Raw genomic sequence first — 18,050 nt, 5'->3', positions numbered from 1 at the left:
TTCTTTTATAAAGCTACTCAAAAGAAGAGTGTGTATATATTCTCTCTCCATTCTTTTTCAAGGGAAACAGGAGAAGAGGCATGAAATAGACATTTGTAAAAGTATAATGAATAATTGCTATATCTGTATGTTAGTTGTGACATTTAAAATAATGTCATGTTCTAGAGAGTTATGGAGGTTTACTATAAACTACAGATAAAGTAAGTGAAAGCAATTTCAAAATAAATTTTAAAAGTAGTTTCTGAAATACTTATCTCAAAAGGATTACTTGTGGTGAGAATTGTCTGCTAAGATTAGCACAATAGAAATCATTTGAGGTTTAGAACTTAAATGGTAAGAAAGCCTTATAGTAAAAAGGACACTAAGATTTGATTTGTCTTGTGCTACGTAGTCAGAGTTTATAAATCATTAATTCCTGTTTAAGCAGACACTGTAAGGGCTTCACTCATGGACAACTATTCCCTCAGTGCTGCAGCTTTTGGTTCTGGCACAGATCTGTATTTTGCAACTGAAGCATATGGTACAAATATATTCACTGCCAGAACACTTAATTAAACAAGCCATCATTCATTCAAGATTAAGTGTTAAGAATACCTATGCAGATGATGTGCTTAGTGCAAATGTTTCTTACTCTGGAATAAGTAATGTTTGTTTGAAAACTGTCACAGAACCAATAGTTGCAAATAGAACCAGCATGTTGGAAATCCTGGGACTGGAAGGCATTTCTGAATACACCAGGACTTTCTCTGCAGCAGTCAGGAAGCTCAGTATGATTCACTGCAAGCATTTGTAACGGTTGCTCTTCCTTTAGCAGAAAGCCTTCTATACTTCTGTCATTCTGATAGTATTGATTATATTTCTTTTATGATTCTTAAATTGTAACAAGTGAAGTTTGGCATATGTCTTTACAAAAACAAAGAGATAAGTGATTCTACTTAGAATCATCCTTTCCAGCTCTTTTCATGTACTGCTTTGAACTGTTCATGTCCTAGTTAGCCTCTGTGGCTTTGTTAACATTTTGAGACGCGACTGAGCCACATCACTTCTATGAAGCAGTTGATTTATTAAGCTTCCATCTTCTCCATTTGCAGCAACTTCCTAGTAGGCAGACTTCTTACAAAATTGTCTCCATCTCAGTCAGTTCAGAAGGATATACATTTTTTATTTTATATATGTACTCCTTGTCATATAACAAAGTGTTAGCATATTTTTCTGTATAACACAAAATAATTTCCAAGAATTTAGGACCTTAGAAACAACAGGTTACAATACAAAGAATTCTGCAAAAATGCTGTAGGTTGTTTGACGTTCTGCATATTATTTTGCCTGAGAGATTTCCAATACCCATAAAAGCATGTTTGAACAACCTTAGTATCCTGGCAGATTTTAGCGTCATTTATACCAGCTGCAGAAACAGTTCGAAGGTGATTTTGAAATCTCTTTAGGATTTTGAATGCTTTTATTACCACCTGACTCCAAGTAATTTTGCTGTTAGTATGTATCAAGAAAAAATTAACATCTTTTAAAAATGTTCCAAAAGAGAAATGACCAGAAAGTTTCAGCTCTTAGGGAAAGAAGTCTTCCTAATGTGAGTTGTTCTGCATCCGTTCTCTCCCAAGTACAATAATCAGTTGAAATCTTTGATTGCAGCGGGATCAGCTAATGCTAAGACACCTCTGCAAGCTGCAATGGAAGCAGAAGATAGCTCATCAAATTCTATGGTAACAGCTTTCACCAAGTATTGTGTAATAGCTATAGTCCTTTGGGCCTATAAGAGAGATTCTGCATAGACTGAACCCTAAAAAGGTTTCCCCTTTGAAGAGAATGGCCTTTTTAGTTCAGTAATGGATTGTCTTATGAGTGCCAAGAGGTTTTTTCACTACATTTTAGTCTTTGGATGCTTATACTCCAGAGTTCAGGAATAAACAATAACCTAATCAGCAAGGCAGCCTATTACTAGTTCATTCTATTATTCTTCTATTGTGCTCTGTCTGTATAAGAAAAAAGCAAGAACTCATAGGGAACAGACTTTTTTTCTGTAATGATCACAGTTACTTATTTTTCATTGCCTTCAATAGCTGTCAATGTGTTGTTTGCATTAAGAACTGTCAATGAATCTCAGTTGATTTTTATCCTTTCCTTGGCCCTTTTGAAAATCATTTGCAGGGTCTCCAAGATTACTCCTACTCAACAGATAATGGAGAAGTACAGACAATCTGATCAATTCAAGAATACTTAAATCTTCTTTCCTTTCTTGCATATACTTTTCTCTTCATTGTTTGTGTATCCCTATGACAAGAATATATTAGAGCAGGATGTCCATACCTTCCTTATAATTGGAGAAATAAGGGACGCTGCTTAGTTTTGGATGAAGGGGCTTTTTTCCTGATGGTTTATTGTCTTCTGGAGGCTAAATCTGGTATTATTAGACCTGGAAGGTCATTTATCATCTAAAAATGGTAGTCAGTAATTTGTTCCTTATTTGTCTGTGGTAGTAATTTTTCCTGAGGAAAAATAAATATCTTTGCATACTCACAGGTAGTGACCTGGTTTGTACAAGAATCCTTTCTCCATCAGCTCATACATAATATTTAGGGTTCTCTACAAGTACTTCTTTATTTTACACTATGGTAGAAGGATGAACACAGATAATTCCCATCTAATTTATATTCAGGAAAGAGAATTTATTGTTGACTTGGTAGGCTTCACCAGGGCAAAAGAAGACTTATCTGAGACAATCTGAACAATGACATGACAGTCGTAGATCACAGTAAGATTGTGCCTTTATTTGTTAGGCCACGTGGCCTGTATATGCACTGGTTGACTGGAAACATCTTACATTTATGCATTATAATTAGATGTTACAGAATGCATACAGCTGATAGTAATCTTGAAATCTGTCAGCTGATAGGGGGATCACTACAAATATGTAGGGATGTCAGTAAGGATGGCTTCTCCATTGCAAAAGGTGGGCATCTTCTAGTAAACATTGCTAGGCAAAATTGGAGTGCTGTTCTGTATCCATACACTGATGATCAGAAAAATGATTTTGAGGTGATTAGCGCCGTCATAGTGCACTGCATGAACAAACAAGTAGGTGTTAGATCCACCCATTATGTAATGACTTCATCTATGGAATTGTTGTGCTTGCCATAAAATAAGTGTTACAATTCATTATCTTCAGGTTCTTCAAAATATGCTGCCACATTTTCTTAACAGATACTTCTCTGAATATCTAAATAGGCAATTGTATTGACAGTGTTATTCACCAAAGATTAATCTGTGGTTGATAATATCAAGGAATGCAAAGATTTCTTCTCTAGAGGGGAAGAGCATCTGAGGTGGTAGGGAGATGCCTGTTTAATTCCATGCATTTCAGATCTATACTTACCTACCAATACCCTTATTCTGTTGTGAGTAAGAAAAAGTAGTGACTGAGTCACCACAGTCACTCCATTCTGACTTGAACAGTATCGGTACCTGGAATTCAGGACCTTGCAGGCATCTATTCTAGTCATTCTGCCTTTTCCCCACATTGATCATTCAGACTAATAGACACATGGCATCATTCAGGCCTCAGTTTGCCTGTGGTGAAGTATAATAAGATATTTGACTACTTAAACATACAGAACATTTTGGTTTAGGGTAGAAAACGGTCCATAACCTTTAGAAGTACTACAAAATGATTTCACTTCAGAAGAAATCCATCTTCTGTTAACACTTTCTTTCTCAGTACTCTAGGATGTTACTTACTGGAAACTCATGGGCCTAGTATATATCCAGCAGCTATTTCAGCACTTCATCCACCAGTTTGTTAGCATGTAAATTCCCTTAATCCTACATTACGAGACTTCCATTTTAAATAGAAGAGTTAACCCAAATTTGGAATTTTAATGTGATTCTTCAGTCTTACTTGTTTGACATAACAGTGTTCTTTGTTGCATACAGAAGATGGTGAGCCCTGATAGAAAAGGCTTTGACTCTATTTACAGTCCTTTGTAAGACAGAAGTGACACTTTAGACCAAATCTCTACATTTCTTCCAAAAGTTCAGATTTTCATTTAAACCAGTTTATTCACCTGCTCTTGCAGTGTTCATTTGTCCAAAAGTAAAACATTTCCTGATCCTTGAGAGTATGTTTTGAAGACAGGTGTCTGTCAGGAGTGACAAAATAATCCTGAACTGGACAGAGAGAGAAAATAACTAAGATTCCATCCAGGCCCGTTTTAGTATATTCTTTAGAATTCGATGAACCAGACTTCCCCAAGGAAATTTCTGTGAGGATACAAGTGACTTTTGCTGTTTCCTTTAGCGGTATTGTTTAGAGGACCTAAGTAAGTTTGGTCTTTGCAATACAGCATGTACTTTTGCTAAAATATACTCATTGTTTTGGTATTTTATTCAGCTGCCTGTCTTAATAAAGCCATACAGCAATTTTACTTGGACTAGGCTTGCAAAATGCTTCTTCTCCTTTTATGGTATTTTGATTGTAAGTTGCCAGAATTCGCACACATATAGAGAAATATTTAGTAAAGACAAACTTGTTACTTTTTGAGTAACTTCACCTTGTTCTGAAATTGCGTGTATTCATACGCTGCTGTGTGAGATTTCTTTTGTAGTATCCATAGTCACTGTATTTTAGCTCTTCCCTGGCTCTTCTTCAGTCTGCGGCAATCTCGAGACCCTGCATGTCAAAACATTAATCGATACCTAGGGTAGTCAGTTCTTGCTACTCTCCAGAGTAATGATAGCCAGTACCGTGAAAGTGTCATCTAGACATGCATACTCTATGAAAAGCCAGTATTTTCTGTACGATGTGTTTGTGGCTGCTTTGATCTCAGCTCTTTTAGGTCATTTATTATATACAGTTCCTTTGATTCTTTTCTGTACTTTGGTGAGGGTACCAGGTTGTGCTCTCTGGTTGAGACGCATGTTCTCACACCTCACAACTCATAGCTTCCTAACAGCTGATCAGGACACATTGAACTGAATAGTCTTGGAAAAACACTGCATTATAGTAGTTCCTTCTCTCCTTTTGAACTCCTAAATTCTTACTCCTTCGGCTTGCGTCTATGAAAGTGACACATCTGGTGAATGTTTACTCAGCCAACTGTTGAAGTATAGGGGTCCTTACAGGTGCTATTTTACATGGTACCTTTATAAGGGCAGAGTATCTTGTTTACAGTCATCCAAAATTCCTTCTTGAAGTGGTGCCAGAGTTCCAGAGTAGCTAGACAATTAGTCCTCCAGTACTTATTTCTAGGTTTTATGCTTCTTTGATTGAATTTTATACTTCATATTCTTGGTTTCATAAGGACTGTACAATATCTCTTCACAGGTCCAAGTCTTTTAGTTTGTTTCTTTGCTTGTTGCACTGTGGGAATATCCAGAAGTTCAGCTGACTTCACATGATTGTTCAGATGGCTTTCTCGCTCTGTGTGGACTCGAGGAACTTCCCCTCCATGGCCAAAGCAAATTCTATTAGATTTCTGGTCAAGCTTAGTATCTGTGTTGTATGGTATTTGGACATTTGCTGTAAGGCCACATGGAATTTTGCTTTCACCCGGCATTATGTCAGTCCAATAGTATCCAGGGCTGTTTCAGCCTTACAGTGGCGTGATGCTGCGGTTGTTTGTGGGAGTCCTCAGGCCTTCTCCTGGGTGGTAAAAGGCAAAGGTAACTGTTCAGAGTGAGTCGCTGCGGGAATGTACATGCAGACTCAAAGAAGAAAGGTTACTGGTCAGTAACTGGTGTTCTTTGAGAGGTATAGTCTGCATGTACATTAGTCTCCTACCTGCCTTTCCCCTCTTTCTGAATCTCTTTCAGGTTTGATTGTGCATTTAAGAGGAGCTGAAGTGGTGGCGGATGCACTCTGCCCTCTGTGTCATGCCTCAAGCAGGAAGCGGGGAGGAGCCAGAGCGGCCCTCCCGGGACACTGCAGGGCAGGCCGCGGGCCCTCCCTCTTAGAGTGTGTGTATGGACTAGATATCTCAGAGTACAGCAGCTGTTCGTTGGTAGGTAAATTTTCTTTACTGTATTTTCACAGGTAAAGCAGTAGATTTTATCATTAGAACAGTTTCATTCAATGACTCTGGATGATATGCATGAACAATACAGACGTGGGGGAATTTATACCACAAACCGCATGACACTGAGTAGTTCCCTGTCTAATGGTTTCATCTCTTGTCTTTTTTTGCCCCCCTCCTAACCTGTTTTAGACACTTGAATATTTTCACTCTTTTCAATTTGTCATTTCAATTGAGAACCACACCAAAAATTGAAATTACTTACTTTTAAAATAATATTACAACTTAAAAGAAAACAGTGTCTTACACAATTGTAGCTGTGTGAAGCAACATGTAAGATTGTATTTACTATTAGAAAATTAAGCTAGAAACAGAACTGGTTTCTGTGAGAATCAATTATATTTTTAGAATTATATTGTTTTCTAGAACTTCATAGCTACATAAAAGTACACATTTGAGTTTGAACATTTTTTCCACAACTGGATTCCTCATGTGTTTTTTTAATCACAGAAGCCTTGTAGTCATTTTTTAATCTGCTGCACTTCCTGCCCATTAAACAGAACAAGTAGGTGCAGGGTATAACCTGGCTTAAGCTGGAGATGTAGTTGTCTCTTCATGCAAATACATATATGCAGATTCTGCAAGTGGTTGTTTGTGAGTGTAGTTTCTAAGAAGTGCAGGTTATGTGAGTTGAAGACTACTACAGAAATAGTCATGTTTGTACTTGGAGTTCTCTAAGATGTATCACCTTTGCTTATATAACAGATACTCTTTTACCAGTTTCTTAGAGTTGAAGCAGTTAGCATTGTCTTGTCAGCTCAAAGAAATTTAGAGTTGGTTTTCTCTGGCTCTGCCATTTCTGTGTTTTCTGTAAGACTAAGATACACTTTATCTGGGTGTAGTTACAGCCAGCAAAGTTTGGTGAAACTTCTGATCTGTGGTGCATAAAATACATGTGCTGTATATGTGGATACACATAGATAAAATATTGTAAAGAACTTTAGGTGTAGAAAGTTACTGACTTGTGTGTAATATCAATCTGCCTTTTCACATTCTGAGAAAAAAACCCAAAGTAAACAGTCTTTCAAACAACTGTAGATGAACATTAATGTATGCAAAGGGGAAGAAAATGTGGAAAAAGCCATCTTGTTCCACACAATTAATTTGAAGTTTATGGCTCCAAAACCAAGCATTTATGTCATGTGATAAGAGGTCTTTGAAATGCTGCTTTAATTAAAAAAAAAAAAAAAAAAGAGAGAGAGAGAAAATTTCTGTTTATTATTAGTGAGCAGTATTGGATTAATTTACTTGGGTTTATACCTTTTTTTCCTTCTCTTTTCATTCCAATTGCTATTTTAGCTTGTTTTGTAGGAACAATCGGAAGAATACATTAGATATCAAGATTCTCACTAGGAAAAGTAATACTGGCAAGGAGGCACTGTATTTTTTTTTTTTTAATTTTTAATTGGTTTCAAATAAATTCATAAAAACATTGAGTTTTTATAACTACTGTAATATTTATTTTAGTAACTAAACATTATAGCAAGAGGTCTTGCATGCATGACAAAAATGAGACACACTGAACTTTAGTGCTTTTGCTAGAACATTTTTATTACATAAAGATGAGCATGTGTTGCATGTATGCCCACACACATGTATATACCTGCCAAATTCAGAGGGGATGGGAGAGTTGTTTCAAGAAACAGACATGTTTGGAAAACATCTAATTCTGACTCTTCTGACTGCTCTAAGTTCCATCCCTTCCTCCAGGCATCTGAGGAGAACTGTTATGCTGGAGTGGCCTATCCTTTCCAGTGAGTATCTGTGATTGCAAGACCTTAGCATGCACTCTAGGAGGATACCAGTAGTACCAACAGTAGATGGGAACAGATTTTTCATACAGAAGGAAACACATCCTGTGCCTTGCTGCACATATAGACTCATGATTTGCATCTGATCTAAACCTCTTTGTAGATTTCAGTTCGATTTGTTAAGTTATACACTAAAATCACAATTTTTCTGGTTCATACTAAGACTAATATGCCAAGGTAGTTAGCTTGAATTGAGAATCCCTCCTTTGTCTTTCTGAGAGGAAATCAGCACAAGACGTTTAAAACTGCACTTCTGTTTTCTGGAGTCAATCTTGTATGTAGTCTGTACTGTCTTTACCTTTCTTTCTCAAGTGTAATAGTTAGAAATTTTTCTGCCAGTCTTAGCCCTGAAAAAAGCAGACTACTTCAGTGTTGGTACTCCCAGTCCTCATGGGTTGACTGGCAAACACTTTGGTGTTTGCACATCTCTCTGCTTGACTTTCCCTACTTATTTGCATAGATGAACTCTGTTGAGCATTGCACTTTAGTGCCTACTTTTTTTTCTCCTGTTTCAGGGATAATTATCATGAATAGTAGCTTTTAGAAGATGTGAAGTACTTTTTTAAAAAAGGTTACATTACACATTGCATAGGTATGTTGAACCTTGAAATACTGGATAGCTGCAATTTATTTCAAATGGAAAATGCCTATAATTAAATTTCCATTTAAAAAGTAAGCCATTTATAGAGTACATTTTTGTTACTTTCTTCCTTTAGTTTTGCATTTCAGTAAAATAGTTGCATTTTTATGGCTTCTTTTAATACATTGGATTAATATTTAGAAAAACAACAATGCAAAATGACTGTGATGCTGAAAACTGCAAATATATCTGTAGAATCTTCAAAAGACTACTATGTTTGGTAAAATCTCAAAAGGTGAAAAGGTCTATTTAGGCACAGTGCGATACGTACTTGTGTTTCATCCAAACCTCTTGATTACAGTGATTACACTCTGAACATAATCCTAACATTTGTCTTACTTTCTGGTGTTTGTTTGTGGGGGAAGGAAAAAAGGGGTGGAGGTAATAGAAAATGTTGACTGTATTTTGATGGTGTTTTAGTATTTAATTTTATGAGATTCTTAAACATTTTGAGACTGATTACTTGCAAAGTTGTGGCTCCACATATAACAATATCTTCATGCCTCTACATTTAGTCAAAGCTTTTAAGCAATAAGAAAGACTGTGAACATAAGAAATAAAACTTTCACAACAAATGGAGCAAAAAATATTAAATTAATTCCAAAAACATATTAACATTTCTACAGCCTCCCCTCTCTTTCAAACTGAATGTTGAACTCAGCGCTTTATCTTGCTTTTAGTGCCTTTGCTTTATGGGTATTCATGTTCTTGTATGGTCCTCAGTACTTGATTTTCCCTTTTAAATTAATAGATAAGACATGGTCAGCTAAATAGAAGATATTCAAACTCCTAAATAATACAGTCGTGAGGAACAATTAGGTTACTTTTACTTTTTCTTTTTCTTTCTTCCTGATTTGTATTTGTGTGCTGTGACATCAATTTCTGATGCATGCAGTTATGCATGCTCTCTCATGCCATAGGATCAGGGTTAATCTGTAGTGAGCTGGGGTCTGGAGTAGTTCAAGCCCCATGACTTGAGATCTTAATGTGCCAATTCCTGGATTCCTGAAACTAAGTGGTCAGAATTACATCCAGTTTTCTTAGCAAATCTGCAGTTATCCAGACTTTCTCTCCTTTGATATGTTTTTCCATATTGTCATTCACTATAATTTCTTCATTATGGTGATGTTAGATTATCATAAATGAAAATTATCTCAGACACCCTTTTAGCTCTTTTAGCATGAGACTGCAAGGTGTGAAAGAAAATTAGATTGATATTTAACATGGCTTTTTATACACCAGTTCTTCTTATTTGACTTGGATTGCAAAGGAAAGTTAACATTATAGCTTTAAGATGATGTTGTTATATGTTTTTTCCTTGAATTTTGTAACATTCTGTGCTAGAGTAAACAAGATTTATTTGCAAATATAGTTACATAATTTTACAAGCTTGTAGTTTGGAGAAGATCTTGCTGAAGAACACAGACTATTGCATTTCTAAGCACTATCAGTGATTTTTCCCAGAAGCCACAATGATCTTTTCAGTCATGTAAAGTTGTTTTGAGAACTTCTGGATAGTATGCATGTCTGTAAAACAGCTTATACTAACTTCTGTTTCAAAGGCCAATGTAAATCAATATATATTGTTTCATAAGTAAATTTCATATTTAACACTGGTATTTGTTCAGCAATTTCAATTAAATTTTAACATAGTTTAAATGGTCCTTCATATGTGATTAGCAGTGCATATAAAGTGAAATAGCTTCAGGTTTGCACTCTGCTAAAAAAAATTAGCATGTGCCAATAGACCAGGCATCTTTCTAACTATAGAATTACTTAACCTGTTTCAATACTGAATATAGAATGGAAGAACTCTGTATGGATTCTTTATGAAAACCTGCCTGTTCATATTAGTTTTAGCATTTCCCTATTCTTTCCTAGTGAATGTTTTAAATGGTAACAGTGTACATGGCAAATTCCAATGGTTAAGGTGTATGAAAAGTATGTATATGTATTGAGAATTATTTTTACAATCCTATATTACGAAGTAATTTATGTATTGATAAGAAAAAAGGGTACATGTTAATCCCAGGAATAAGCACCATAATATTGATTTGAAGGAACATATTCTAATAATATCAGAAGCATAAACATGTGGGACTGTTAACACACTCTCGTAGCAAAGCGATGGCAAAAATAGGACAAAAAGAAAACCAAAAAATACCATAGGGCTGTAGCATCATAGGAAAGGAACAATCCTCAAGACCTCAGCTCTTCTGTGTAGGCATTTAGTCTGATCTACAGTGACCATTTTTGAGTGCTGTGTAGTACTTCTTCTCCAGTTAAGGGTATTACTCATAGTCTCAAAATCTATGTGGAGGAGCAGCGTACGGTAGCAGCAAGAGGGCTGGAGGAGTCTTGCAACCATTCTCAAGTTTAAATTCCTGGAGAACAGCATGCTTTATAATACTGTGTCAATGAATGGATGCTTCTGTCACTCTGAAAACTAAATAATTAATTACACATGTAGAACTGCTCTACTCCATTATTTAAGTGAAGCAGCCATCAAGGACAGAAATGCAGAGTGCCCATAATTGTAATAAGGCTTTATTGCAAGAAACCACAAAAAAATTTACTAAGTAACCCACAACCCTCGGTTATGTCCAAAGATCAGGGAACTGTTCCTTTCATTCCAGAAAGGAATCCCTATTTGTTTCTCCTCTTCACTTGCAGAGATTAGAGGATGGTATATTAATGGAGTTACAAAATACCCCACTTTGCCATTTGCCAACCATTACCATTGTGCATTCTGCGAGCAGGTTTCTTGTGTATCATGGAGGTGCGGGGCAGGGGGTATCCCACAGAAATTATTAGTAAGAAACAGTTACTAGAAGCATAACAGATACTTGATAAACAGGAATAGCTGGTGGAAAACCCTACCAAACGAAATTCTGATGTATTTTCTCTCTCTTGAATTCTTCAGATCAAGGCTGGGTGGTTTAGTGAAGACATGCTTAAGTCCTAGAATTTGTTTTAAATACAGGAGGAACTGACCAAAATTCTGTGACTTGCTCATTGCAAGCAACTTAGCCTAAGGGCAGTTTTTGCATTTTGGACATTGAGATGCTTAAGTTACCTCCACAGAAGGAAATATGTCTATAAGTGTTATAGCCATTCACTGACTGAAATGTCAGGTACCACTACCTTAGGTGTGGTGCCACAAGAATACATCTGTACAGCTTTTGGACTTAGTGTGTCTTGATGTGACAGTGGCTGTATGAACTTGCAAGCATGTATCTGTGGTAAACATAGGGCCTCTGCACTGTGCCACACACTGTAGGCATTCTTTCTGTGAGTTAATGATCTTTATTGACCTTAAAATAAATGAATTTACATGTGAAAGACTAAGAACTCAGAGAAAGAATGACAAGATTTTTCTGCATGGTGAAATCAACAGTGGTCATGAGGAAACTTGAACAGATCATAAGCAAGGTTTTAGAACTGAAATAATTTCAAGATTGGGTAGTGCATAGGAAGTCCAACAGGTAGTTCCAAGCTGGGAGGGAGAAGGGGCTGACTGAAACAAGAGCTCTTTGGAGCAAGAAATGGAAAGAAATTGTATGTTAGACATAAGAATTTCTTACTTATTTAAATGTATTTAAAAGAGAAAATACAAAGAAATAGGTAGAGAGGAGAGGGCACTAGATCTAATCCAAAGCTCAAAGAGATATAATACCTGATAAAGCCTATTTTAGGATATTAATTGTTAAAAATATTATGCTATTTGTTGTTTGGTTGGGGTTTTTTTTGTGGAGAGCTGTAATTTTGTTCTGGCTTTTTAAAATTTGGTAGTAATTTTACAGTAGTTTTCAGAGTTGGATACTGTTCTTTGTATTACATAACCTGTTGACCTAGTCTCATTTTATCTTGAAAGCTTATCATCAGTGAAACAATAGAAGAGGAGAAAGATGCACAAAAACTATTCGATGAAATTTTCTCTGGTTGAAATGTTACCTAATAATTTTGCTTGTATAACATTGGTAAAGCTAAGTATCAGGTCCCTGGCCTAGAGGAGTTCTCATTTGGAGGCACAGCAAATTCAGTTCCATGCAAAGTCAGTAGAGAATCCAGCTGGACTGCTGGCAGCAGCAAGCGAATATGAGTAGCCTTTTGTCCTCAGTTGATGAGGATGGTGATTGATCAGGGTGGTGATTCTGTTTTTAGATACTTAAAATGTCACAGAGAGAGTTTTGTGGGGTAGAGAGAAAGTAAATAATCTGAATATCAGTCTCAGATATTTTTCTGTGGTTTTAAAAGATCTAAGTGGTATGATTTACACTTGTAAAATACAATGAAACCCAAACTTCCTGCTATATAGTCAGAGGTTTTCTTACTGAAAGCTTATGTTTCTTAACTATAACTAGAACTTGATAGAGAATTACATGTCTGCCTAAGTATACTGATGGAATAGCAGTAATAAGCATTTCATTATTCCTCAGTTTATTTGAAGAGTTAGGGTGTATACTGATTTCTTTAACTTTTTGTAGGCTATCACTTGACTTTTTATTCACTGTTAACTGGAGTATTATTGACCTGTAGCAAAATGACATCAAAGGAAGAATTTATTTTCTCTGTAAAACCAGTTGGAGTTTGTCAGGTTTTATTTCATCTAAAGATAAATGCTTAATTAAAAAACAAAACAAAACCCAACCCAACCCAAGCAAGCAAGCAAGCAAGCAACCAACCAAAAACACATGCACAAAAAAAAACAAACCACAAAATCTCTGCCTCCAGTTTTTTACTGAGAAATGTTTATTGATGATAATAATTTAAAAAATATACACAATATTAAGCTCTACCTTTGCCAAACACCATTTTTACACTGAACTTCTCTCAAGTATTCTCTGAAATTTGTAACTGTTCAAAATCAAGACAAATATGTTTCTAGATGATAAAATAGAGCCACCTCTTTAAAATAATTTTTCTGATGCATATCTATGTTATTAAAGCAAACAATTTTAAGACTTAAAAGGCTTTTTACTATTGTAATTCACATTTTTTCAAAACGTAAGTCAAAAGTCAAACTTAATAGTTAATTTATGTATGGGTCTGAGACAATTAAGTGTGTTCTTTTCTCAAGCTTATTTGAAATGTTCATATAATCAGAAACTTCTGGTAATTTACAGCCCACCTAGGTAGACTGCTGTCCTCCAAGGGGGTAAAGTGAAAAGATGATTGTGATTTTAAGAAAATCAAGAGATAACAGAAAAGGGGAGGTGAAAGGAATGAGTTAAGAAAGAGAAATAAAGACAGAACCTTTGTCTTTGCCACTTCTTCAAGTAATCCTTGGGTGTGTTTGCATGATGGGGCATTAAGGCAGACACAAGTTTATTGTACCCGCAATTTGAAAGAGTCTGTATACGAGCTGACTCTTAATTGGAAGTTACACAGCAGTGCTAAGCCTGCAGAACATACACCTGAGGCTTAATGTAAATCAGGAGCACTTTTTGAAATGTTCTGGAAAGTTTTATGATCATCAACAATATTTTAAGCTTTTTTAATCTGTATATTGCTGAGATCTAATTTTGTGATCTACCCAACAGTCACCAAAAAAGTTCATTCCTCCCCAATATAATTCTCCAGAAACATAAATGTACCCTAAACTTTTCCGAAGAATGAGGTTTCTTTGCTTAATCTGACTGATTGCTGCAGATGGATACTTTACTGTGTAATACATGAGTGTACTTCATGTAACACAGCTGATTTTGAGCTCCAAGCAGACATTCTACTGCTGTGTTAGTCCATAGTAGAGCATGAAGGGTGATGTAGTCATATTGAGACAAAATAAATTTTCTGCTTATGTCTAATTTTTATCAGAGTTTGAAAAGTAGTTTAAAATGTCATTCAAAAAAATAATGCAAACCAAATTAAACACTTCTCTAATATTGTGAGTTCTCCAGTTTTGTAAGTCATTGAATTTTCATGACATATTTATTAAGCTTTCTTAGTCCAGCCTTGGAACTGGTATACACAGTCCTATTGAGATATTGTAGGAAATCTAGAAAATATGACTATGGAAAATCTTTTGTGTTGCTGTGTCAGGTGTGTTATTGCATCTTTTAGTGGATAAGCTTACAAATACGTAGTTTTGCTTTTTTTCAGGCTATTAAAAAGTAGAGCACAGAAACCAAAGTTACTGTAGTAAGAATCAACCATGTAATCTGATTTAAATGCACATACTCTATCAACATGTGTCAAAGAATTATATTTATATCTCAACATCAAAATAAGCAGTGGTATAAATGAATAACTGTCAATTCCTGTTTTCCATTTCAGGTCAAGAGATAGAAAACAGAATTTCAGTTTCCATTTCCAAAAATATTGTGATGGATAGTTGAATTATCCAGTCATATGTTGGTTATAAATAGTGGTTTAAAATCTTTGTATTAAAAGCCATGAGTGATTTTACAATTCCATGTATTTATTGTCTGTGTCTCTGTTTTTAAGACATTTGAAGTCTTCAGGTGTTTTCTGAGATAACTGTATCCCCACGTATTACTTACTAGATCTGACAGGATTCATGTTCTCTTTCAGGAGACGCTGATAGATTGGTGTGATGAAAAGGAACTTAATTTGATTTTAACAACTGGAGGAACAGGGTTTGCACCACGAGACGTCACTCCAGAGGTGAGATAGTCATGGAATAAGAAAAATCTGCCCTTTGGGGGAGGGGGGTGATACTTTCTTAAAATGTCATTTGTAACTTTACTTTGCAGTATGTCTGGACAGGTCATGTGATACACAGCTTGGGAGCAGAAAAAGCAATAGGGAGTATATCACAAGACAATTACTCTAACATTGAGTTCTGACCCAAAACAATTTTCAAACTAAAATGTGGCATAGTATAATGGATTTCCAGTCCCCTCACAATACAAAATTCTAACCTCTTTTTTACCTAATTTTCCTTAGCACTGCATTTCAACACTGCTAAGCAAAACCTTGTGTGGCTTTTGTTGTGTCCCACACAAGGAAAAGTGGGATAAGAGGGATCCTTTAATTCTCCCTTGCGGTCTACTGCATTGACAACTACTGCATTATGGCTTAGAGTGTGAGAGGCAGATAGTAGGGGGGAAAAATTCTGTTGAAAATCTGCTATTGCTTTGCTTGTGACACCACATTGTCAAAAAAAGCTAAACAGACAGAGAGATGGAGGTAAGATGCTCCAGTAAATGTTGCACAGAAAATCATCTTACATTCCATTTATAAGGAGCTAAGGTAAGGAAAAAACAAAAACAACAAAAACAAAACTTAACCTAATAACTTCATGGCCATGACTTGTCATATGAAATGACTGTGTGATTGCTGTTGGAGTATTTTGGTATTTAGTGTTCCAAATTAGATTAATATGAACTTTTAAAATCACATACATTTTTTTGCTTTGCTTATGTTCACTGAAGGGCAGAATTAAGATTGAGTGCCTGAAGTGTTTATGTCCATAATTTAACATATTTAGATTTCTCTTAAGTGCTCGTATAAGCTTTCAATCGCTTAGACTTTCAACTTAGAGTTGGTTTGAGTTCATTATAAGATGCCTACAATGCTTTTTACTTACAAGCGTGTTGTCAGTCATTACTGCATTTTAACTTTTTTCCAATAAGAATCTCAAAATATTTTTTAATTTATTGTATAACATTTGTGTAACTAAACAAACATGTAAAGAAAATGTTCCTGTACGTTACTTCTGATGTTTTTAGGTTATATACTAGAAACCTTGAGTAACTAAAACCTAAGGGTCTGTGTATCAGAAAAAGGGAACAGTATAAAAATGACCACAATGTGCTAGCTAGTGAAACTGAATTTGCAGATGATACATGGTGCTAAAGCAACACAAAAGTGAAAAGTGTGTTGGTTGAATTGGTCTCTTACTTGCAAACTAACTTAATGAGTTTGAAGGTTGTATTCCCAGCGCTATGTAAAATGAGGGCTGATTTTCTGCTTCAGTTTTCCTGATTTATTTACCTTTATGCAGGGTTGAGCCTAGGCAGTAGTGCCTGAGGAGGTGTTGTAGCCAGTGCCAGAAATTAGCCACAGATCCTCAAGCAGCATTTGGGACAAGAAATAAACAAATGAGAACTCTGCACATACATACCTAGTGTATTCCTTACATTGCTTCATTGCTGTTACTCAAACTAATTAAGGCAGGTGGTAATGATTTGTTTAATTAGTTTTGATGTTAGTGATCCAGTTTAAAAATTACCTGAATTGTTGAAGTGTCTTTAGACTATATAATAAAAACAAAATTATGTAAAAATAATTAATAATTTGTACTGCAGAAAAATTGCATTTTTTAAAACATAATAGCAATGCTAGACTTCGGTTGGTGATAACAGAATTAAGTGTTCTGACTGTCGAATTATTCCTATACTTAAAAGGAATCTATATAGGACAGTATCCAGTCACTCCTCACTCATTTAAGTTGGATCAATTTGCAAGACTAAATTTAAATTGCAGTTGAGAGATTGAATCCCAGTTTTTATTACAAAGTAGCAATGATAAAGTTTGTTCTTATGATAGGGTTTATTAGATTGTTCATTCAAACAAATGTTTTTAATGGAAGAAAGTTAGTTTACCAGTATGTGTCATAATAAAATCAAATGAAGAAGCATAAGCTTTGACCCCATATTTTATGTCTTTTGGGTCAGTGAGAGAGCCAATTCAGAATGGAAAATTCATTATGTCTACATGAAATGTGCAATAACAAGCCTTCAGGAAAACCTGCATTGATGTAGGAAGTGGTTTTGATCTCTTTCATGTATGGTGTTCATCCAGCATGCTCTCCTCCCATTACTGAACTGATAATGAAATGATATGATCATGACACTGTGCTGTTGAGATGTCATCTTTAAGACATGATTTTAAAACTGGTAATAATTGAATCTGATACTGGAAGACATTCTAGCATTTTTTCTGAGAGTAGGGAGAGTAGTCCCTTGGGTCATATTTCAGCTGGAATGATTCAGTTCTGCTTCTCCTTAATCCTTCTGTATTTTCAGTTAGAACACACATTTTCCTGTTTTCTTTTCTGAGCATAGATACATAATTGCTATTGTACTGTACAAAATAAAGTTAGTTCCTAAGAATATTTACAGCCCAAAGAAGTAGTGTTAATTGAATTTTGTAATCATTGATCAAATTGAAATTGTCTAGCATAATGAGTCTATTAAAAATAACTTCTTGAAACTTCAGAAATTTATCATTAAGTTTAAAAAAAAATAAAATCACTTTCCCCATTCACTTTTCTCTTTGAACACTATATCAGTATCATACCAGGTTATTGCAGTTGTTTTAAATTGTAATAACGTCTTTCTAATGATGGAATAGATTCTTTTAGACATATTCACAATATCTGATTTTCCTTACCTATCTCTGGTCCCTAAATTTATAGCCTCGGTCTAGTCAGTGGGTGGGGTGAAGCTTTTGTAATAGTTACTTGAAGTATGCTCTGTGAATATCCTTCACTTTCTTGCCTGTGTGACTATAAGTGATGAAATGTATGTGGATATTTAAAAAACA

At 35.4% G+C, this 18,050-nt stretch overlaps 1 protein-coding gene across 25 annotated transcripts in view; it reads left to right on the top strand.

The window, feature by feature from the left end:
- GPHN (gephyrin) overlaps positions 1 to 18,050 on the top strand; it is a 293,302-nt gene that overhangs the window by 137,139 nt on the left and 138,113 nt on the right. For all 25 annotated transcript variants that reach the window (XM_042790904.1, XM_042790910.1, XM_042790897.1 and 22 more), the window contains exon 4: positions 15,072 to 15,164. In XM_042790904.1, coding sequence (XP_042646838.1) covers positions 15,072 to 15,164 — 93 coding nt within the window. The remainder of the gene's footprint in view (positions 1 to 15,071; positions 15,165 to 18,050) is intronic.

The sequence above is a fragment of the Tyto alba genome, unplaced genomic scaffold, assembly GCF_018691265.1.
Source record: "Tyto alba isolate M040663 unplaced genomic scaffold, T.alba_DEE_v4.0 Super-Scaffold_18, whole genome shotgun sequence".
Taxonomy (NCBI): domain Eukaryota; kingdom Metazoa; phylum Chordata; class Aves; order Strigiformes; family Tytonidae; genus Tyto; species Tyto alba.
This window is presented reverse-complemented; position numbering and strand designations above follow the sequence as displayed.